The sequence below is a fragment of the Ovis canadensis genome, chromosome 25, assembly GCF_042477335.2.
Source record: "Ovis canadensis isolate MfBH-ARS-UI-01 breed Bighorn chromosome 25, ARS-UI_OviCan_v2, whole genome shotgun sequence".
In the NCBI taxonomy this organism is placed as follows: Eukaryota; Metazoa; Chordata; class Mammalia; order Artiodactyla; family Bovidae; genus Ovis; species Ovis canadensis.
Window position 1 is genome coordinate 35,538,769 of NC_091269.1, and position 23,364 is coordinate 35,562,132.

The following is a 23,364-nucleotide window of genomic DNA, read 5'->3' on the forward strand; positions in this document are numbered from 1 at the left end:
GGGTGCAGCTGGTCCCTGCGCCTCTGCCATCTGTACAGACACGTGTGGTGGTAGGCAGGACTGGCCGGACAGCTCTTGGCTTTGTTATTAAGATGACCATGAAGACTTGCCATGGCTGTGTAAGAGAAAGGCTCCTGTCTAATGAGCCTTGGATGTTTTAATAGCCTCACAGGCTGTTCGAGCCAAGCCCCCTTTATGTAATGGATGAAGAGACTGTGGCTCAGAACAGTCTTGGGGATGTGCTCAGAGCTAGTGAGTGACGAGTAGAACCAGAACCCAGGCCCTCAGGTACAGTGGTCTACTGCTTCGGGAAAGGAGTGCTCTCTTGAGGTGATGGTCTGAGGGAAACAGGCAAGTGTTTCCCACGGGTATGCTCAGGTGGGCCATCCCAGCAGGATGGTCCTGCACCAGCAGGCTTATACTAGTAGGCCTTAGCAGTGGCTCTGTGGGACATCACTTTTATGAAATCACTGAAGAAGGGTGTGGCCTTTATTCTAATGATGAGATACTTAACCAAAGAGTGAGTGATTACATGGAAACCAGGGTTGATATTCAGGTCCCCTCTGGACCTCACCTTTATTGCCCTCATTTCAATTGTTTTCCTGGAGCCAGGTGGGCCCTCTGATAGGGATATTTATATTGTCTCAAGAAAAGCTTTGCCAAGATGGCATTCTTGGTGATAAACGGAATTGGCATTTCTGCCACCATCTGATATTCATGGATGATTTCTTTAATTCAGAAATGATTATTGCAAGCCTACTATGTGCGGGTTCCCTGTACTGGGATATAACAGTGAACACAGTGACTGATGCCCAGATAAAGGTTTCTGTTTTCATGTTACTCACTCTCCCATAGGAAGAAGGAAGAGGCAGCCTGATTGATTTATCCAGAACAGAGAAACCCCATCTCCATGCTTGTCACCTTGGAACCACATTCACACCTCCTTCCAGATGCGCAAGCCAAAGAAAGTGTCCTAACTTGCTCTTTTCTAAAACCATTTGCAAAAGTTTTACCCACAGTGTTTTCAGTGAAGTTACAACGTTTTTGACTATTGAGTATAACGTGTCAGGCATTATATATATATTAACAGATAAATACTCATTTAATTATCAAAGAAATTCTCCAAGGTTGGTAGTATTGTGATATTTCCATACTTGATGGATGAGGCAGATGAGTCTGAAAGAGGTCTTAAGTAACTTAGCCAAAGTCACATATAGGTAAGACTCAGGCAGAATTGAAAACACCTGGTTCTGAATTCCACCAGGTGATTTTTGTGTTTCCCCTATTTAGAATAGATTGAAAATTAAAATCGGGATTTTCAATATATACTGACTTATAGTTTGTTTGAGTGTTTATGAAAAGTTTCTTTTGGTCTTTTATTAATTTATTCAGCATATGGTTCTTAAAAGCTTCTATCCTGCCATCTCAGAACTAAGCAATCAGATTGGCTGTTAACTGAGACACGCGTTAATTTGATGGTAATACCACGCACCTGTGCACTAAGGCGTTTCACCTGCTCCCACAAGCGCATGCGAGGCGCCAGGCACCTCTGCAGTTTCACAGGCAAGGAGACCCAGCCTCAGGCCCTCCAGAGTGGCGTCTGTGTGCAGGTCGTGCTGGTTCCTGGAGAGACAGGTAGGAAATCAGGCAGCTCCTGCTGACCTGGGGCTTCTTGTTGGGTGGGGAGTACAGGCAAGGCTAATCAAACAATCCAAAATAAACAGGTGATTTTGTGGCCCGGTTAGCCTGGTAAAGGCAAAATACAGGGACCTATGACACGGGTGCCTGGTCGTACTTGGAAGATCTGTGGAGGCCTTTTGAACTCAGGGCTAGAGAGAGTCTGGTGACGATTGGTATGAGGTTTCTTGGTAGGATGTAGAGGTGGGAGCATTCTCCTTTTGGCATGATTTCTGAGCTGAACCTAATCTTGGTGAATCCAATCAACGGGTTAGACATTGCCCACGGAAACCCATTGAAGAGGGCTATTGTTTTAAATCCCATTAACCCCCTCGTAGCACCTTCAGAGAAGGCAATGGCAACCCACTCCAGTACTCTTGCCTGGAAAATCCCATGGACGGAGGAACCTGGCAGGCTCAGTCCATGGGGTCACTAAGAGTCGGGCACAACTGAGTAACTTCACTTTCACTTTTCACTTTCGTACATTGGAGAAGGAAATGGCAACCCACTCCAGTGTTCTTGCCTGGAGAATCCCAGGGACGGCGGAGCCTGGTGGGCTGCCCTCTATGGGGTCGCACAGAGTCGGACACGACTGAAGCAACTTAGCAGCAGCAGCATCTTCAGAGCTGATTTACATCATCAGAATGGCTGTAGACAAGTAGAAAATGGGGCCTAGAAGGCCTACTAAGGCTTATGGACCAAATCTGACCTACTGCCTGTTTTGTCAATAAAGTTTTATTGGCACACAGCCACAGCAGTCTGGCAGCTTTCACACCATCCTGGAGGAGCTGGATAGTTGGAACATATGCACAGAGCCTAACATATTTACTGTCTGGCCCTTTACAGGAAACATTTGCCTGACCCCTGGTCTAAAATGATTTTTTTGGTTTCTTTTTTTTTTTTTTTAATTTTATTGGGAGTATGATTGATTTATAGTGTTGTGTTAGTTTCAGGTGTTAAATGGCTTCTTTTTTATTATGGAACTATAATTGCTTTACAATGCAGTTGGTTTCTGCCCTACAACAGAGTGAATCAGCTGTGTGTGTGTGTGTGTGTGTGTGTGTGTGTGTGTGTGTGTGTGTGTGTGTGTGTGTGTGTGTGTGTGTGTGTGTGTGTGTGTGTGTGTGTGTGTGTGCGCGCGCGCGCGCGCGCGCGCGCGCGCCACCCGCCTAGGTCATCCCAGAGCACCGTTCCCTGTGCTACTACAGGTTCCCACGAGCCATCTCTTACACGTGGTAGTCATATATGTCAACACTATTCTCTGTCTCCTGCTCCCATGTCGCATGTCCATTCTGTTTGCGTCTCTATTCCTGCCCTGCAGATAGGTACATGTGTACCATTTTTCTAGATTCCATTTGTATGAGTTAATGTACAATATTTGTTTTTCTGTTTCTTCACTCGTTATGACAGACTCTAGGTATTTGTACTAAAATGGTCTTAATAAAGGTAGTAGTAAAACCGCTGCTGACAACTTCACTTGGACCTTTGGTGTAACCATAATACTGTGAGGTAGTCATCCCATTTTGCAAGAGGGCAACCTGAGAGGCTAGGCTGTCCAGGTTTGTAAATGCATTCATCAGGTAAATGATGAATGAGACTAAATGGGAGCTCGAGCTGTCTTGATTCCAGAACACAGAGGGCAAAACCCTCGTGCTGTCCTGCTAACAAGCCGAAGAAACGGGGCTGTATCAGAAAGGGGGTATAAAATCTGCTGGGGTTTTCCCCCGTGAAGTAATAAAATAGCACAACCTCTGTATCCATCTTTCAAGGTCTTGTTCAAAATCCACCTTACCTGAAGAGGGGAGAGGGGAACCCAGAGCAGAGGCACAGGTGTGGGCCCGTTCAGGAAGCCAAAGTGGGTGGAGCCAAGGCTGGAAGACCATGTGATGCTTGGAAGAACCAGGGGGCAGTGACTTGTCTGTACGTTGCTCCTCAGGCCCTGCCCATCATTGCAGGGCAGCAGTGTCATTTGATGTTGCCAGATCTTTCCATTTTTCAAGAGAAGTGCCCAAAAGCCATATTTTTGTGTAGTTACAGTTGGCAATTCCATCCAATGTTTAAAAAACACTAGGGGCCAAATAAAATGTGTCTTTGATCTAGATGTGGGCCATGGACTGCCACTTTGCATTCTTCAGAGCAAAGCTTTGGAGTATTACAGTTTTTAAAACTTTCTCATATTCGGCCCATTTTGTGCAGTGAAGCAGAAGGAACCTTTTGGTCTTAAAGGGGCAGCAAAGGAAGGCGCTCAGGCAGCTTGGTGGACAAAACCCTCCTCATTCTCTCCAGCCAGAGAGTCTGGAGGGATGGAAGGAATTGCTGGATGCACAAACTAGGGCCCAGAGTCAGAAAAGGAGCAGGGATGGAAATGTGGAGAGAAAGGAGTGAGTGAGGCCGGAGGTGGCCTACAGCTATGCTGAGGGCAGCCTGGAGAAGGGGAGCTTGTGTTCATCAGGCCCTTGAAAAATACCTAGGGCTTTCATGGGTGGAGATTTTGATGAGAGTGCGAGAGGAGGCAGGAGAAGCCACAGAAAAATAGAAAGGCAGGACGTTCCAGTATTGGAAGTGGTCTGCCCTTGGCAGAGCAGCAGGGGTCTGGTGGACAGTGAGGTAGACTAGGGCCGGACCTGGGGTTGTCTAGCAGGTCAGGTTGGACTTGAACCTGGAGGCAGGGCTGGTTAGTAATTTCACATGTCTTGCTTCTTGCTAGTTAGGATATCAGCTCCTCGTCTTGAAGCTTGGTGGAACCACGCATGCATGCGTATTCTGCCTCTTAGCTGCGTGTCATCTTGGTCCATTACTGAATTTTCCTGGGGTCCCTGTTTCCTCATCTGTGAAATAGGCTAGTCTTAGTGGGCTGTGATTATCAAATGAGATTTATATGTACATAAAGCCCCAAACCGTGGTCTGGCTAATAGCAGACCCAGGCCTTTAGCAGATGTGAGTTATCAACCCTGCCCTTCCTGGTTTGGGACCAAATCCTAACTTTGTTGTCTCCATGAAGTCTGTCACGTTGCTAAGACTGTTAATATCACCTTAATAAGTAATTTATTGGTTGAGTCATTGGATTTCTAACTATTGTTTTAAAAAACACACACACACACACTAAGAAAATTATCAGTTTAAACAGAGTTAAACTTCTGGTTCTGCATTCTCCAAAAGATTTTTCTTGTGTTTAGGTTCAGAGTTTTCTTTGATGCGTGTTTGAGCTTTCCTGTCCCTATGAATGGGGCACCCTCAAGCCTGTTGAGCTCTATTCCATTTGGGTCTTAAAGAACCTCGAGGAGGCATTTCTTCCATCAGCCACAACAAAATAAAATGACACGGGAGTCAAAAGACAAAACCTGCATTCCAGATGTCCCATCTCAGTGTGCCAAAGGAAGTTCAGACCTGGTGCTTCCCAGGTCTCTCCCCTTTCATGATGCAACCTCCAGGAAATCTGATGTTGATGTGCTGAATGTCACAGCACTGAATTTATTTTAAATATCCTCATTTCCCACCATTAAAAAAAGTCTCTCCTAGTTCCTATTCTTCAAAACACCCCTAATTCCCCTAATTTGGAAACTAGTTTCACCCTCTGTCATCTCCTCTTCTTCTTTTGGTGGTGGTGGTACAGAATGCATTCCAAACCAATTTAAGATGTGTAATGCCAGGTTCTTTTTAAAAGCAGAAAGCATCAGCAAATGGATATAAAGGGATAGGGTCCCAGCCAGAATAGTTGGGGGAGCTTAGAAGAAGGATCTTCAAAACAGAGACTGCCTGCTGGGCCATTAAATCCTTTAGCTTTGGGGTAATCCCACAGTGCATATCGGATGACTAGAATTCAGATGAAAACACTGCTATAGTACTCAAGCTCCCCACCAAATTATTCCAAAATCTAGTGTACATGGGTTGTAAATACAGAAAATAATTGAATTCTGTATGTCTTAAGTGAAATAATCTGTTCCATTCTGTTTCTTGCGGACCTTCTTCATAATAGTCTAATTGTGTTCTGTGCTCCTGGGGGCTGAATGTGAATTCAGCAACAATGCATCGGGTTGTAAAATATGCAGCCCCAACAATCTGGGCAGGCAAGGAGGAGGTTCTAGTAAAAAGGCGGAAGATGGTTTTTTCTAATGCAAATTATATGAATCACACACACGGTAGTGTCTTTTAAAATGATCAATGGGCTGTGGCTTTTTTCTTTATAGTTATAGGTCCTATTTCTCCACATTTTGGATGTTACTAGATCAGTAATTCAATAGACAGCCAAGCAGGTGTTCAAATCACTCCTGACCCCCAGAATTCCTCAAATGACCCCTCAAAGCAGTGGAGTGAAAACATTTTCAGCATGTCAGAATATTGAATACCTCAGTTGTCTTAATATTTTTTCACCTTAATTTTTAAGGCTGTTTTCTGCCTTTTTCTCTTTGGCTAAAGCAAAGAGAAGCCTTGCCTTGATCTTGGCCACAAGGACTAGAGGATTATGTGTTTGCAGGACCTGTAGATTGTATGTGTATGCAGGACAGTGTCTAAATGGTCAGCTGTGCCAAGGCCCTTGAAAAGGTGAGAGGAGGGCAAGAGAGAGGACGCTTGGGATTCTTCTGCAATAGCTGAGGATGTAATATTGTTCTTAAAGGCACGCCATTTCTATTTTTAAATACAGGCTTTTGATTGCAAACTTAGTTCAATTCAACCAATATTTATTAGTACAGGGTACTTTGGGGGTGATAAAGAGATGAGTAATATTGGCTGTTCTTCCTCTCGTTGCTTAGAAGAGATAAAGTTAGCTTTACTTGACAGGTTTATATTTTACTTTGGCCCTTCCATCCTGACAGGTACATGTATATAGTTCTATATGCTCAGTCCGTCAGTTGTGTCCGACTCTTTGACCCCATGGACTATATAGACTGTATAGACCCCATGGACTATATAGCCCACCCGCAAGGCTCATTTGTCTATGGAATTCTCTAGGCAAGAATACTGGATTGGGTAGCCATTTGCTTCTGCAGGGGATCGGCCCACCCCAGGGTTCAAACCCGGTCTCCTGGATTGCAGGTGGATTCTTTACTGTCTGAGCCACCAGGGAAGCCCCCTACATTGTTCTATGGCATTCTGGGAAATTTCTGTGGCTACCCCCCAAAAGAGAATATCTCTTGTGAAGGCAGTTTTTCCAGGATTTAGGCAGTTGCATAAAGCATTTTCCCATTGGCTTGTCAGTTTCTTAGCAGAAATTAATTTCCAGACGTAGTTGAAACTGTTATTTAGCAACTTGTTTCACAGACTTTCATTGTCACACAAAAATGTGTAAAAGTATCTTGTGTTTAAAGACTAGTATACTAGCTCTCTATTGTGTAACAACTTACTCCAAATTTCACATCTTAAAATATTATCTTCATAGTTTCTGTAAGTCAGGAGTCTGGGTAAAGGTTAGCTAGGTGTGTCTGAATCAGGGTCTCTCAAAGCTTCATTCAGGGTGCCCGGCTGGGCCTTGCTCATCTCAAAGCTCCGTTGGGCTAGAATCTACTTTTGAGTTCACTCAGTTGTCTGCCCCTATGCTGTTGGACTGAGACCCTTCTCCCTTGTTAGCCATGGACCTTGACCTCCCTGGTTCCTTGTCATGCCTCACAGGCTTCTCCACAGGCCAGCTCCAACATGGGAACTGGCTTCCCTCACAGTATGTGAGCAAACCACGAGCCACAGACCTTTTGTAACCTAATCTCAGAATTAAAATCCTATCACTTTTCCATAGGTCTGTTTGTTAGATGTGAGACGTTGTGTCCAGCCCACATTCAAGGGGAGGAGATCTCACAAGGGCATGAATACAGACAGCTAGGGATCACTGGGCACCTTCATAGAGGATGCCCACTACAGTCAGTGGAAACAGTCACTTTAGCATAAAGTTAGTCTGGTGAGGATTGGAAGATAATCCTCTTACCCTGTCTTGCTCTTTTTTTTTTTTCTCCTTTTTTTGTTATTGTGTATTTTCCTTGAGTGGCTCCTTCCAAATACCTACCCACTTTTCTGGGCATTTAATTATGGATGACGTATGCATTAATAGTAGATAGCTGATCACTTTAATCCGTCAAAGGTTTGTTAGTCTTTGACCATGTCAATAAGTTATATTGAGTCTTTCTTAAACTTCATGTCTTGACCAGTGAATTAGGGGAGTTTTGCTGGAAAGGGCATTGTGTCTGGTGTGATGATGAGTCCATAGGGAGAAGGGGAATGAGGACCTATAACTAGTATAATTAAACAGGCTCCTAAGTGTGTAAAAACACAGGTATGTTCCATGGGCCATAGTTAAGGAGCGGCATTAAATCAGGTTGGCATAGAGCCATGTAAAGAAGACCTAAACATCCAAATGAAAGGGATTGTTGTCCCAGTTTGTGTTCCTGACAAATGTATCTATAGGAGATATGCATCTCTTAGCCACCCTTCAACTTCATGCATACGTCAGGGAGCAGCTGGCCCTCCATCTTTTAAATTCTGTGGACATTAGCTGTTTTCATAGGAGAACTCATCTGTTTCAGGGAAGATGAAATGTGGTTTTTGATAAAATATTTAAAACATACCTATGTAGGCATTAAAGATTTGAGAAAAGGGTGGCATTAAGCACATTGGAAAAGGAAATGGCACCCCACTCCAGTACTCTTGCCTGGAAAATCCCATGGACCGAGGAGCCTGGTAGGCTACAGTCCATAGGGTCCATAGGGTCGCAAAGAGTCAGACATGACTGAGCAACTTCACTAAGTCAGTATTTTAATAATGGAAATTGATTTATGGAGTAGCTTCCGTGCTAAACCTGCCGGAAATGTAGAGGAAAGGAGTCTGCATTTAAATTTAGAAGCACGCATCAGCTCGAGGATGTGTGTATGTTGTGTGTTTTTTCCTTTTAATTTTTTTTTCCACCTTGACTTTGACAGTACACCCTGTCCCTCCCCGGTGCCTTTGCGTCCTCTGCTCCTTCTGTGTGCAGTGGCCACCGCTCCTCTCCCACCTCTCTCCCCTTTTATCCTCACTTGCTCCTTCTCTTCCTCAGGGTCTCAGCAGAGACCTTTCCTGACCATTGCTTTGACATCATACCCAGGCCTACCCTTGTCTCCCATTATGGCCTCTTCTAGTTCTTTGGCCTCATATTTTATTATCTGACACCCTACATCCCTCTCCCCCAACACAGAGGCAAACAGTACCTCTCCGCCACAACTGTAGGCTCCAGGAAGGTGGGGATTTTTACGTAATTCCTGGTGATAATCCCAAAGCCTGACATACAGTTGTTCAGATGCTAAGTCACGTCTGCCTCTTTTGCGACCCCATGGGCTGTAGCCCATCAGTCTCCTCTGTCTGTGGGCTTCCTCAGGCAAGAATGCTGGCGTGGGTTACCGTTTCCTTCTCCAGGGGCTCTTCCTGACCCAAAGATTAAACCTGCTTCTCCCGCATTGGCAGGCAGATTCTCTACCACTGAGCCACTAGGGAAGTCCGACATATAGTTAGCACTCGATAAATATTTGTTGAATGAATGAGATCACTTATGACAGTTTCTCATTCCATAAGTCACTTTTAGCTGAGGACTATGGTTTACTGTCTGTGTCCCTTGTCCCCGCTAGACTGTTGCTCTTCCCTGGCCCCCTGCTGTGCCTAGAGCAGAGGCTCAAGGATACGCCCTGGACATCGAACGTGAAAGAATGAATGGATTCTCTGGCAAAGGAGACTAGAGAGAGCAAGAGGAACCTTCACTTCCTAGGCAAGAAACAGGAGCCCTGGGCAGCACCAGTGTCATCTTCATCCTTATCTGTCCATGGCTGGTCCTCAGCCCAGTACCTGGCACACAGCAGAATACGGCTTAATTGGATCAGATTGAGTTGAGTTGGGGAGAAACTCAAACAAGATTCCTCCAGACATTAGCACTGGACGAAGCTCAGTTTGTGAATGCTCAGCTTGTGATGGCTCCTCTGGATTCCCTTCTGCAACTGTTTTGTCAGAACACCCAGTGGCATTCATTTATTCCCTCATTCAGCTCCTCCTGGTAGCATATAGACTGTCAGAAGGTACGGAAGACAAGTTACAGCCCTGCCTTCAGGAAGTGTACCTTGAGGAAAACTTGGGCTTTATTCTCTGGTTTATATACCATCCCTGAGGTGGCGGAGAGTTGGAATAAGGCGGCTGTCGTTGCTCGTGGTCTGTCCGCTGTGTTGGCCTCCACACCACAGTCTTTGAACAGGCGTAGAAAGGTCACCAACTGTGGTTGCAAATTGGCTCTTATGCTAATCCTGTCTTATTCAAAAACACTCAATATTTTTCCAAACTGAGTTTAGAGCTTTTGACTAAAGCCTGAATCATTTACTGTGTCAGAGCATATCGCCAGTATGGGAAAAACTAGAACTTTAAAATGCAAAGCCCCTTTTAAGTAATCCAATATAGGATAATTACATTATTAAATAAAGCCCTGGGTCTCAAATTATTCCACTGCCATTGTACATGTGAAGATAATAATGTGAACTGTGCTAAGCGAACAGAGCAAAAAAAAAAAAGTTTAACAGGAGGGAGCATGTCTAAATCATATGTTTATGTTTAAATAAAAGCTACACAAAATAGGAAGATTTACTTGGTTTCTACATTAAAGTGTCCTAAATAGGCGTAAGGCTTTCGATGATTGTCTGTGAAGACTGCTGTTCTCATTAATGGCAGCTGCATATCAAGATGCTGTTGCCAGATCACCAATAACTTTGACTAATTTGGACGGCTCCCATTGTGATTTTCATATACCAACAGGGACAAGGAATTTTCTTCTTCCTTTTAGGGTCTCAAAGGAATATGGGCCCCACTGAACTTCGTACCTGGGCAGGGTGCCATGTGCCTATAACAGTAGGTGAAAAAAAGATCAGGAGATGAGAAAGTAATGAGTTGAAGTCACTCAGCATGTTAGAACATCTGGGTTGGGTGGTGGTTGAATCTGAGTTCTGTTGTTATTGTTTGTGTTTTAGAGAATGTTCTTTATAGGTACCTTGGTTGAGCTTTAACACTGGAATTGTGCCCCTTTATCTTCTTTTGCTTCTGTTTTAATGGCCAGAGCTAAGATTATGAGCGCCAAGTCAGTTTTTATTATGGCAGCCTGAAAGTAGTTAAGAAAAAATAGACTGTGATGTTGACACCCTATTAATTTGGCTAAAGGAAGGGTAGGCTGGTTCAACCATTGACTGAAGGCATCTTCTGTACATATCAAATGCTTCCCTATTTAGAGAGAATGCTGGGATGTGTTTTCTTGTTTTTGTGTAATTTTTTTTTTTAATCTTAGGGAGGAAAAAAGATGAATGCATGGTAAATCCAAAGGAAAAGAAATGGAACTGGGAATTAACGACAGGATGTTTCTTAGGTTTTCTTTCGAGATGGCCTTCTGGTAGGGGAGCAGACTGCTGCCCAACAGGTTTTAGATTAGTGTGTATTAAAAATGTATTTAGGAACAGAAAATATTTAGGGTTTTTGAATTACTTGTATGATACTCAAATGCCTTTGGCAAAGCCATGAAGGATGGTCACATTACATTGGACAAATCGCCCCTCAGAGCAGTCTTGTTTTTGCTTACTCTCTCTAATTGTGCCAGGATGAATTTCCAAAATCCACTGAGCCACAGAAGTCACCCAGACGTCTGGTGGTGGAGGGGGCAGTGGTTGAAAGAGAAGGGACCGGCTTGGGAAATTGGAACCCAATACACTAGGGAGCCTCCATGGCAAATCCATTTCATCATGTTAAGGGAGTCAGATGAAACCTTAGCATACTTGAGAGGATGTCTTCATCACTCAGACAACAGAAAATTCTTCACATTTTAAAGTAAGGCATATAGTCTTACTTTGGGGACAAAAACAAAATAAAAATTAAAATACTTTCTGTTGCAAAATGACTTTAAATCCCACCCACCCTAGGAAATTGGTGGGAGGTGGGGAAGGTTTACTTACTCCGGGATAGGAGTAGGTTGGAGTGTTACTACTGTCAAGGCTCAAGATACCGGTTTCTGGGACTTCCCCGGTGGTCCAGTGGTTAGGGATCCAGCTTCCACTGCAGGCGGAATGCATTCGATCTCTGGTCAGGGAACTAAGATTGGACATGCTGTGCAGCACAGCCGGGAAAAAGAGACCAGTTTCCCAGAGACCATAGGGTTACCAAGCTGGTTTCTGGTTCTACTTCAGTTTTCTCATCACTAAAATGGGCCTGAGAACCCCTATTTCAGCAAGTCCTTATGGGGATTAGATAAGATAATATCTGTTGAATTCATAGATTAGTGTGGGTAAAATAAAGTACCTCAGAGTTTGTCACTGCTGAATCCTTGAGGGTTGAGGAATATAACTTAGAAGCCCAAACATTCTTGATTGCTTCCTGGCTCATCTTTGCCTTGGAAGCAGCCATCAGGAGCTACAGGGATATCATCCCAGACAAAGAATTAAGAGTTAGGAAGTACACAGTTCGTTGCAGGTGACATGCAAAGACCAGCCCCCCACCTTTTCAGTTACAGTGATGTTATATGTAATAATAGCCATGATTTCCAGGATGCCTGTGTTGAGAGTTGTACTAGAATTACACCATAGGCTAGATACACTATGAGGTGGGTTCTCTGTCCTATTCACCTCCCTCCGCCCTGCCTTTTTAAGATGAGACCTGGGCAACATAATGTTACACCCCAACATTAACATTAAACACAGTAGAGCTACATTTGAACCTGGGTCCGAGAGACTCTTAGTTCTAAGAGTCTAGTTTTAGAGACTCTTAGCTGGGTCCTCAGCTCTCTTAGTTTCTTCTAGCATGGAGCATCTAGACAGGGGTGGGGGCCGTCAACAGAAGCACTTATTGTAAGCTCTGGGCCTAGCACAATCTATGGCTCCTTAGAAAGCACAAGAGACGTAAAAGTTAAACAAACATCTTTGCCATTAAAAAGGTGTTTATTGTAGGAGAGAAAATGATGCAATTCAGCATCAAATACTGATGCCTAACAACGACTTAGCATGTCACAAGTAATAAGCTCAGTAATTCCCACTTCAGGGACCAAGTTAGTGTTGGTATCATTTTGTCAAGTTAAGGACATTAGAAAACAGCTACTACTATCCATTGCTATCCTCATAATATCTTTTTTCCCCCTCGAAAACACCACTAGATGAAAGGAAGAGATATGAAGTCTTAAATAGAAAAGTGTGTAGGGAGCCTCTCTTGATTAGCATTGCTCCCTTCTTTCTGCCCTGAGGGCCCACCTGTGTGGCCCCATTAACAGAGTTCCTGGGCCCGCTTCTATCAAGGTTCCCCATAGAAGAGAAGAGGGATGGAGGAGAGTGAAGGCAGGTGTCTATCCTGTTCTTTCCTGTGAGGTTCCCACAGACTGTCGGTGTCCTGCTGAGAAAGTCAAAGCCGCTGGTAGAAGGTCTGCTCTGATCCTGTAACCATTCCCTCCACCTTTGACAGTTTCACCCAGGAATGGTGACAGGTGAGCGGCTATGAGCCCATTTTCCTGGACTATCGCTGTCTTAGGGTTCTTTTACACCCACCAACATCTTTGTTATTAGTCCCTTTGTGATTATCGTTATTCAAATATTCCATCTTTTTCCTGTTGGGATCCTGACTGATACAAGGATAGTCCTTGAAATCTAGCATATTTAGTTTCTTGAAACATACACTGCTGTGTCTTCATTGTTCTCATTTCACTATTGATCAGTGAAAACTTCGTATTGTTGACCCACATTGCCATTCTCTTTTGCTGGATATTCTTGGATCTCTGGATTGATGCCCATTGATGCCCATGTGCCTGCCGAGTGAAACCTTTAACTCTTTGCATAGATAGCCTATTAGCAGGACACACAGATGTGTTACAGGGAGAGTGAGGGGGCAGAAGGGTAGGGTCTTGAATGGAAGGTATCTGAGGGAGGCTTGGATATAAAGGAGTGAGTGGCCAGTGTACCCAGGCTCAGTGGGGCGCTTCTTTTCCTTGGTTGAGTCTGCTGGTGTGCACCATGGGCATGCATGCCCGCTCCAGTGGTTAGGGCATCACTAACTTTTAAGTTTGTCTCCAGTTTTAGTTTCTGTCTTGATGAAAAACTCCCCTTCTTGGGACTTCCCTGGCAATTCAGTGGGACTTTGCTTCCAGTGTGGGGGTGCCGGTTTGATCCCTTGTGAGGGAGTTAAGATCCCACATGCTTGAGGCCAAAAAACCCCCAAACGTAAAACAGAAGCAATTCTGTAACATTCAATAAAGACTTTAAACTGGTCTATATTAATTTTTTTTTCAAATTACCCACTCTTGTGGAACCAAGTAGACTGTTATTTTGGTTTCACAATTTTTTTTAGCTAACATCACCTATTAATGTGTTTTGTGCTCCTGACATTTATCACATTTCAACTGCTCTACAAAGAACATTTTAAAAACACAGGATGTTTGAGGATGATTGAGGTGAATAAGCCATGTTTTCCTATTCTCGTTTAACCCTCCTCCTCCCTGCCAACCCCCACATAATACACTAATGTGTTTATTGTCCTTTGGGCTCTATTAACATAGCTGAATATGGCTTTCCTCAGCGAAGGTCTGTTATTGGGTACCACATGGTGCTATAGGGAAGGTTCTGCTCACATCTTCGCTCCTGAGGAATGATATGTTAGTAAAAAATATATATTTTTAAAAAGTATATATATATATATACTTTTATATATATATATATATATATATATATATATATATATATATACAGGCTTAGCTGTGCTAACAGAGGCCCAGAATTAAAGTTGTTTAAATACCTGGGAGTTCAAAATCTCTCATGTCACAGCCTGTGGGTAAGTGGTTCAGGCTTAATGTGGTGACTCTGCTCCATGAAATCTTTGAGACTTGACTGCTTCTATCTTTTTTCTCAGAGATTTGCTTCCATTTGTATGATCCAAAGGCATATCCATCCCCTTTGAGGGCCTGATCCAGAAGTTGAACACATTACTGATACTCACATCCGATCGGTCAAAACTTGGTCAGGTGGCTGCATCTGGCTGTAAGGGAAGCAGGGAAATGATGTCTTTATTCTGTGCCCAGCAAATTAGCAATCTCTTATTAAAGAAGAAACGAAGAATAGATACAGGCAAAAAGTTAATCATAGTGGGGAATATTAAATTCTTGTGTCAACTAAGCTCTTTTCTTACATATAAGCCAAGTGGTGCAGTTCCGCTGAACGTGAGTTGACTCTTGAGACATCTAAACTGAGGACTGAACAAAGGACTGGAATCTGGATGAAGGTGTAAACCAACTAGTTGGAACCAATCTATCAAGTGTAGTCATGGGCTTAGAGATTAACATTGGAATCTCCATGGAGAATGATTTCTTCAGGGAGTGATATGCAGAGAAAGAAGACTGGACCCAGAAGGAACCTAAGGATGTGTGCTTTCCTACATTTTCCCTGTAGGGAAGTAGAATGAGGGAGGAGAGAAATTGAATAGTTGTTGGGTAGGTGTTCTTCATGGGTCCATTGAGTATCTGCACATCTAGTGAGCAGCACTACTGACTGCCTTTGTTCCAACTATCTTTTCAAGGAAGTTTAGGTCGTGAACAGCCTTGGAAGATGGAGGTTGTGTCTTCCTCCAAAACAAAGGGCAGACATACTTATTGCCCAGTATTAAAAGATTTGGGTTCCTCCCTATGCTTGGGGTTCCTCTCCTGAAATGCACCCCACTCTTATGTATATGTCTCATCTAGGCCTCTTTGAATCTCCTTTTGGGAGCTGGGTATCAAACATCCAATACAGATGGTGGTATTTTGACTGCAGCTATTGCTGTGAACTGTAAACCATCCTTTGTCTCTGCTTACAGTCTGTGTCTTCTATAAGCATCCATGAAACTGACAGATTAATTTATAAGTTTGAAGTAGAATAAAATCTCAGGTTCTTCCTAGTTATTAACAAGAAGGAGAGTTTCAAGACAAAGCTACAGTTGTTATTATTAAATTGTTATTTTTAAAATTAGTTAATTTTAATTAGAGGGTAATTACTTTACAATATTGTGGTTTTTGTCATACATTGACATGAATCAGCCATGGATATACATGTGTCTCCCCATCCCGAACCCCTCTCCCATCCCTCAGGGTTGTCCCAGTGCACCAGCTTTGATTGCCCTGTTTCATGCATCGAACTTGGACTGGTCATCTATTTCACATATGGTAGTATATATGTTTCAATGCTGTTCTCTCAAATCATCCCACCCTCACCTTCTCCCACAGAGTCCAAAAGTCTGTTCTTTACATCTGTGTCTCTTTTGCTGTTTTGCATACAGGGTCGTTGTTACCATCTTTCTAAATTCCATATATATTTGTTAATATACCGTATTGGTGTTTTTCTTTCTGACTTACTTCACTCTGTATAATAGGCTCCAGTTTCATTCACCTCATTAGAACTGACTAAAATGCATTCTTTTTAATAGTTGAGTAATATTCCATTGTGTATAAAAGTTAAGAATAGCTTTGGTTAATGATAATAGTGGTTTTGAAAGTTTTTAAACTCAAGACCCTTTATGCTCAGATTATTTAGGACCACAGAGGTGCTTTGGTTTATGTGGATTATACCTACTGGTATTGGAAATTAAAACTTAAAATAATTTTAAATGCTCAGTTTGTTTAAAAATAAAAGTAATATGACATTTATATGCAAAAACTGATTGTCAAGCTGACTCACACTTTACCAAAAAAAAAAATCAAAATGGATTATATTTGTAAAACTATAAAACTTTGGGAAGAAGACAAAGGAGAAATTCTTCATGACCAGAACTCAGGCAAAGAATTCATAGGTTTAAAAGTAAAACTACAATCCATAAAATTAAAACATGATCAATTGGACTTGATCAAAGTATAAAACTTTTGTTAAACACACTGATAAAGAATGAAAAGACAAGCTACAGAATAGGAAAAAAAAATTTTTCAAACCCTATGTCTAATAAAAGACGTATCACGAGGGTACAAGAACTCTCAAAACTCAACAATATGAAAATAAACAACCCAATGTTTAAAAACGGGCAAAAGACTTAAATACACACTTCACCAGAAAGGATACACGGATGGCAAATTAGCACCTGAAAAGATGTTCAACATCATCAGCCATTAGGGAAATGAAAATTAAAACCATGATGAGAAACCTCTACATACATACTAAAATGGCAATAATAAGTTAATTAACAGTAATAGTATCAAGTGCTGGTAAGGACAGGGGACATCTAGAACTCTCATACATTGTTTGTGGGAATGCAAAATGGTACCGCCACTCTGGAAAACAGTTGGGCAGCTTCTGCAAAATGAAATATATACTTGCTATATGACTCAACAGTCCCTCTCCTAGGTATTTATTCAAGAGAACTGAAAATGCATGTTCACATGAAAACTTGTGCATGAATATTTATAGCAACTCTATTTGTAATCACCAGAGTTGGAAACAACCCAGTGTTCCTCAATGGAGCACGTCCATACCATGGGGTACTATTCAGCAGAAAAAAGGGAACAAGCTGTTGATACAAGCAGCAGCCTGGTGGCTCTCACAGGCATTATGCGGAGTGAGATATAAGCAGTCTTAGAAGACTTCACACTGTATGATTTAATTTATATGACATTTTGCAGAAGAGAAAACCATACCAGGCAAGATCAGTAGTTGCCATGTGTACAAAGAACTGTACACCAAAAAAGGAAGTTTTACTGTAAGTTAATTTTAAAAATAAAATGAAAATGGCAGTATAAACCCATTATGTAAATGTAACACATTTTTATGAAAATTAACCATATTTTCAAAAACAAAAAAATTAGTATAAACAGTGGCATTGTTTTACATTTTTGTAAATTTCTTTACCATTGAGCTTAACAGAGGCAGCTGTATTCTCGTATCTCCTTCTGTATTCACTCTTTTGCCATACCATCTGTCATATAGTCACTGGAAAACCCCACTAGACACTTGAAAGGGAATAAGAGTGAAAAAAGCAAATAATTTCTTAGTATTATTTTGATCATTGTTTTGACTCTATGGACCACCTGAAATAGTCTTGGGGATTCCCCAGGGCTCCTGGACCATACTTTGAGAACCACTGATATATAATGTACCATTCCAAATTTTATTTTCATAGCATCAAGACTTTTTTTTGCCATACCCATATCTCCTATGTTTATTTAATGCTTTTGTTCAAACTAACCCATTTTTTTAAAACAAAATTTTTTTAAAAAGAAACTTTCTATGTCTCTTATAAATGGGAAGCTAGTACCACTTCCCCATAAGTGGAAAGTTACTACAAGAATAAATATGCAGTGAGTAAGTTATATTGAATTTGAAAAGATTTATCCACGAACCATCTAAACTCATCTCTGTGTGGTACTAATTGGAAAACACTAATTTAGAGAAACAAGGATAATGATGTGACGTACCACTTCATTTATGTTGACAAATTTAATCCCTCACCATTAGCATCAGAGATAGACAGTATTACTAAACTTAAAAAAAAAAAAAAAAGTGTGTTTAAAAAATGGAAGCACAGGAAAGTCAAAGTTGCCCAGTGTTTCACAGGGAGGAAATTACCGGGCAGGGATTTGAACCCAGGCAGTCTGGCTCCAGAGTCCAGGATGAATGCTGTGTTGGCAGAGAGGAAACTTGGATTCTTGTCCAACTTCCACCTGAAGTTGGCAGTAGGACGTGTCACTGAGTCTTACTGTTCTCATCATTGACGTGAAGGAGGTGGGATAAATTAGGGCATGGAAGTTTAGATGATGGGTGCCTGTCCAAGGGGCCAGGCAGGTAGGGAACGGTGGCTGAATGTAAGGTGACAGGGAGTGGTGGGGTCAGTGGCAAACTAGAGGGCTTGCCTTCCCTCTAAAGAAAGCAAGCCTACTCAGTTTCAACTTTCCTGTTTTGAGAGGGGTTTTCTGTTTTTTTTTTTTTTTTTTTCAGATGTCACTTTATTTTATAAGAGGAGTTAGAAGTCTGGAGACTTTATGTAAAATTTCTCAATTTGTACAACACTTGGAGAGGCCAGCCACACACATGAGCTGGCTGATATATGATCAGAGGATCTCCTTTGACTTAGAGGAATCTGTGATTGAGTATGCTGTTACTACACAGTTGGAGAAACAAAATCCAAGTGACAGAAATAGGCAGCTTAAAACAATGATGAAAGGGGATATGAACTTAGAAAGTGTCCCAACTCAGTCTATATAAATATTGATTCGGCTCTGGGTTAAAAGAGCTAAGGCACGTTAATAGAATAATAGTGTATTTCTTTATGTTCCTGTTGTGTTGTTTAAGAGTAAGTCAGCAATACTTATCTAATGCTAATTTTTGGTTTGCAGAGAGTTAATGTAATTATTAGATGAGCTTATTGAAATTCTTTTCTTAGATATAGAGACTTGCCCAAGAGTGGTATTAGGAACTTTAGTCAGCACTGGCTCAGAATAGTAAATATGAACATGTGATTTATGCCATTGTGTATACAAAGTAATGTTTCCTGAGACACTTTCTATATATATGTTGGCTATTTTGCTCTTTTGGGTGTTTAGTTTCTTTCCCCTCCTCCGCTTATCAGATTTCCTTCTAAATCCTGGCATTTGACAATGTTGTAGGGCTAGTTTCTCTGAATCCACAGTGAGACATACTGGTGGTTTCACAATTAATCCAGACTTGGGTTTACGGCTAATATGTGTTTATTTGAATTCCTGCATTTATTTTTATGTATTGTATATATTCGTAGTACTCACAAAGTCTGTTTCAGAGAGAAAGGGGAAGGAGGACTGAATCCGTAGACTGGATCTTGAAAGAAGGGTTTATTCATCAATGACATCATAAGGATTGTATTTTCTCTTGGTTAATAAACGATTTGTTTGGCGGGTGTTGGAAGCCAGCCAGAGCTAGTCATGCCATTTCTTGGAAAAGATCTGAAGCAACTGGTAATTGAAATGATAATCATTTGATCATAGTTAGAGCTATTTGAAAATAACACTCATCTCCAGACTTGTCTCTTCTAGGGAACCATATTTGGTAAAATTGTTGCCAAATTCCATTTTTGCTAATGTTGAGACTTATATACCATGATACTTAATTATTTTCCAGTATATTCTAAACTTGATTCCTGGTTTGCCCTTTCCAGAAGCTGTTCCCATATGCTTTGAAACAATACCCAGCCTGAATTTTTATTCTGGCATTTAATAATCACCATGTAATAGCTATAAAATGCGTGACAACTACAGATCTTTTATTTCAAGAGGATGGTGTAGTGAGTCTGAGTGAAATCATCCATTGAAATGGTACTTTTTAATATGCCCCATTGTTTATAAAGTATTGACTTTTTTTTTTCTTGAGCAGAAGATACAAACAGTTCCCACTTTGTCTCCCATTTAGTGGAAGTTCATATTTAATCATGATAAGGGAAAGGATTCCATTACAAAAGTTTTACTTTTCATTTTTGATTGAGATTTGTTATTTTGCTGCTACCTAACAAACTCTTCTCAGAGGCAGCTTGGAACTAGAGGAGGAAAAGTGAAATTTTAGATCCTACATTAAAACATTTTAAAAAGACTAAATGTTTTCAAATCCAGGGCTCTTTACTGTATGAAGCTTATCTTAATAAACCCTCTTTTGTTTGCTTTGGAGTAGTGTGTACAGTGTGTGTGTGTGTGTGTGTGTGTGTGTGTGTGTAGGTGGGAGAGAAGAAGGAAAGAGTCATGTTTTACAGAAAAATTAGCCAAAATCACTTGTGAATTCCCTTTGTTTAATAGCTCAGAGACATCTTCCTGTTGTTGTTTGTCAAAAATATTTCTAAGATTTTGTAAGCTTAGGGGTTTTCACAGCTCAGCTTTCTTCAGAAACGTGAAGTAAAAGAAATGAAAGAAGTCAGTTCAAGTTGAAATGTCAAATGCTTCAAATAATCTAACTTTAAACCCAGTGAGATGATCTTCTTAAGCCTTTTCAAAGAATCTTTGGGAAAGAGAGGCCCTCCTTTGCTCCATGGATGGATATCTATTAAATATCTTGTTGGATTAATTCTGAGTCAGAAAAGTTGCTTGTTTCCTGGAAACAATTAAAGATGCTTAAAATTCAAATTTATGATCCATAGGAGAAACTTAAGTTTCAACTACTTTTCTTAGATTCAAAGGCTTTCTCCTTATCCACCCTCTTGCTTCTTACCCCATATGTATTAAGAGAAAAAATCAGTTCATTTCTCAACTTACAAAGTTTTTAAGAAACATGAGAATGTGTAAGTTTCTTTCAGTGGGAAGCACATAACATTTATGAAGTATTTCTTTTGGGATTACATCACAGTTTTATTTAATTTTAGGACAAAAGTTAAATTCAATATTTGTGTATAAGCCAAGGGAAAATGTACCATAAACATAGGAATTTGGGGGTGAGTCAGAGTTCCAAGAATCCCAGATTTACTTAGACCATTTATATAAAGACAGGCTAACCATTAGTCATCTATTTCTTGCTTTTTTACTTTTGTAATTAATGGCACCTAAAAATTAGCTTTCACCCAAGTGGTCAAAAAGGGAGACTGAGCTTTGGCAACTAGCATTAAAAATAGCTATTAGAATTACTGCCCAATTTTTGGACATTTTCTAAGCACATAACAAAAAAATCCTATAAATTACTCCTCAGCTAGACCACAAGCAGTGAAAAACCTTTGAAATGGAGTGAGTTATTGAAGGTCCTCTGTCACCAAAAAAAAAACAACAAACAAATTGTCTGCTCGCATTAGATTAAACCACTCAAATGGTATTTCTGATAGGCTTTATTGAAAAATGTATTACTGACTTCAGAACCACCAATACTGTTGTTCTCTCCCAACTACCTCTTGTAGGATGAAGTCATTGCTGTTTCCGAAAAGGTGATTGTGAAGCTTGAAGACCTGGTCAAGTGGGTACATTCTGATTTCTCCAAGTGGAGATGTGGTCTCCAAGCTGGGTCAGTGAAAACAGAGTCCCTGGGAAGGAATGGACAGAAGGAAGCTCTGCTGAAGTATCGGCAGTCAACCTTGAATAGTGGACTCAACTTCAAAGACGTTCTCAAGGAAAAGGCTGACCTTGGTAATTATCGTTTGTACTTCTAAATCTAACGTGGGCATATACAATAACCACTTCTTTTATTGTAGGTTTTTCTGGAAACACTATCATTCATATCTGTGTGTGTGTGTGTGTGTGTGTGTGTGTACCTACATGCTGCTAAGTCGCTTCAGTCGTGTCCGACTCTCTGTGACCACGTAGATGGCAGCCCACCAGGCTCCCCCATCCCTGGGATTCTCCAGGCAAGAACACTGGAGTGGGTTGCCATTTCCTTCTCCAATGCATGCATGCTAAGTCGCTTCAGTCATGTCCAACTCTGTGCGACCCGGCAGACGGCAGCCCACCAGGCTTCTCTGTCCCTGGGATTCTCTAGGCAAGAATACTGGAATGGGTTGCCATTTCCTTCTCCCATGTACATATATGTAATTTCTTTAATCACAAAAGGACCTGGGAATATGAATGGATAGATGACTGGGTGTTTGAGAAATGGATGTTACCTGTTGGGTCACAAGACCTTGTATGTGTGGAGACCTGTGCTAGAAAATGGATGATATAACACGTGGCATTTAGCAGCTTCCAGTAGCTTCCCTCAGAGAAGGCAATGGCACCCCACTCCAGCACTCTTGCCTGGAAAATCCCATGGACAGAGGAGCCTGGTGGGCCGCAGTCCATGGGGTCGCTAAGAGTGGGACATGACTGAGCGACTTCACTTTCACTTTTCACTTTCATGCATTGGAGAAGGAAATGGCAACCCACTCCAGTGTTCTTGCCTGGAGAATCCCAGGGACGGGGGAGCCTGGTGGGCTGCCGTCTATGGGGTCGCACAGAGTTGGACACGACTGAAACGACTTAGCAGCAGCAGCAGCAGCAACAGCAACAGTAGCTTCCCTCATAGCTCATTGGTAAAGAATCCGCCTGCAATGCAGGAGACTGCGGTTCAATTCCTGGGTCAGGAAGATCTGCTGAAGAGGGATAGGCAACCCACTCCAGTATTCTTGGGTTTCCCTTGTGGCTCAGCTGGTAAAGAATGCGCCCGCAATGCGGGAGACCTGGGTTCGACCCCTGGGTTGGGAAGATCCCCTGGAGAAAGGAAAGGCAACCTATTCCAGTATTGTGGCCTAGAGAATTCCATGGAATCTACAGTCCATGGGGTCCTGAAGAGTCGGACACCGCTGAGCGACTTTCACTTTCACTTTCAGTTGCTATCAAGGTGTTAAGTCTTAATTGAGGCACCTAAAATTGATGAGTAGAGAGTTAAAATATTTGTTCTGAGTAGACAACATGACATTTATTAGGACTGTCAGGAAAGCAAAATGAGGAAGACAGATGAATTACTTAATGTGGATCAAGGGAGCAACCTCAGAGCAAGTGAGCCGAGGGCTGGCAACTCCTAGCCTAGGTCCCCCAAGAGGTTTTAGTGTTCAATGGTGGCCATCAACTATATGGTGTTTTCTTTGCTTCCTTCCCCTATTCCACTACAGCTTTAAAGGAGAAATTGGGATTTAGAGTCATTATTCTGTTTAGTGTTTGAATCCTGACTCTCTTGCTTACTTAGCTGTGTGGACTTAGGCAAATTAACCTCCAAGTCTGGAAAATGTGGAAACTTTTCAGGGTCATTGGGAGATGTAACACCTAGTGATAGGTGTATATTGGTGTATGGAAGGGGCTCTATAATTAATTCTGTT

At 41.7% G+C, this 23,364-nt stretch overlaps 1 protein-coding gene across 2 annotated transcripts in view; it reads left to right on the forward strand.

The window, feature by feature from the left end:
- ARID5B (AT-rich interaction domain 5B) overlaps positions 1–23,364 on the forward strand; it is a 192,357-nt gene that overhangs the window by 11,458 nt on the left and 157,535 nt on the right. For both annotated transcript variants that reach the window (XM_069571754.1, XM_069571755.1), the window contains one exon: positions 21,478–21,703. In XM_069571754.1, coding sequence (XP_069427855.1) covers positions 21,478–21,703 — 226 coding nt within the window. The remainder of the gene's footprint in view (positions 1–21,477; positions 21,704–23,364) is intronic.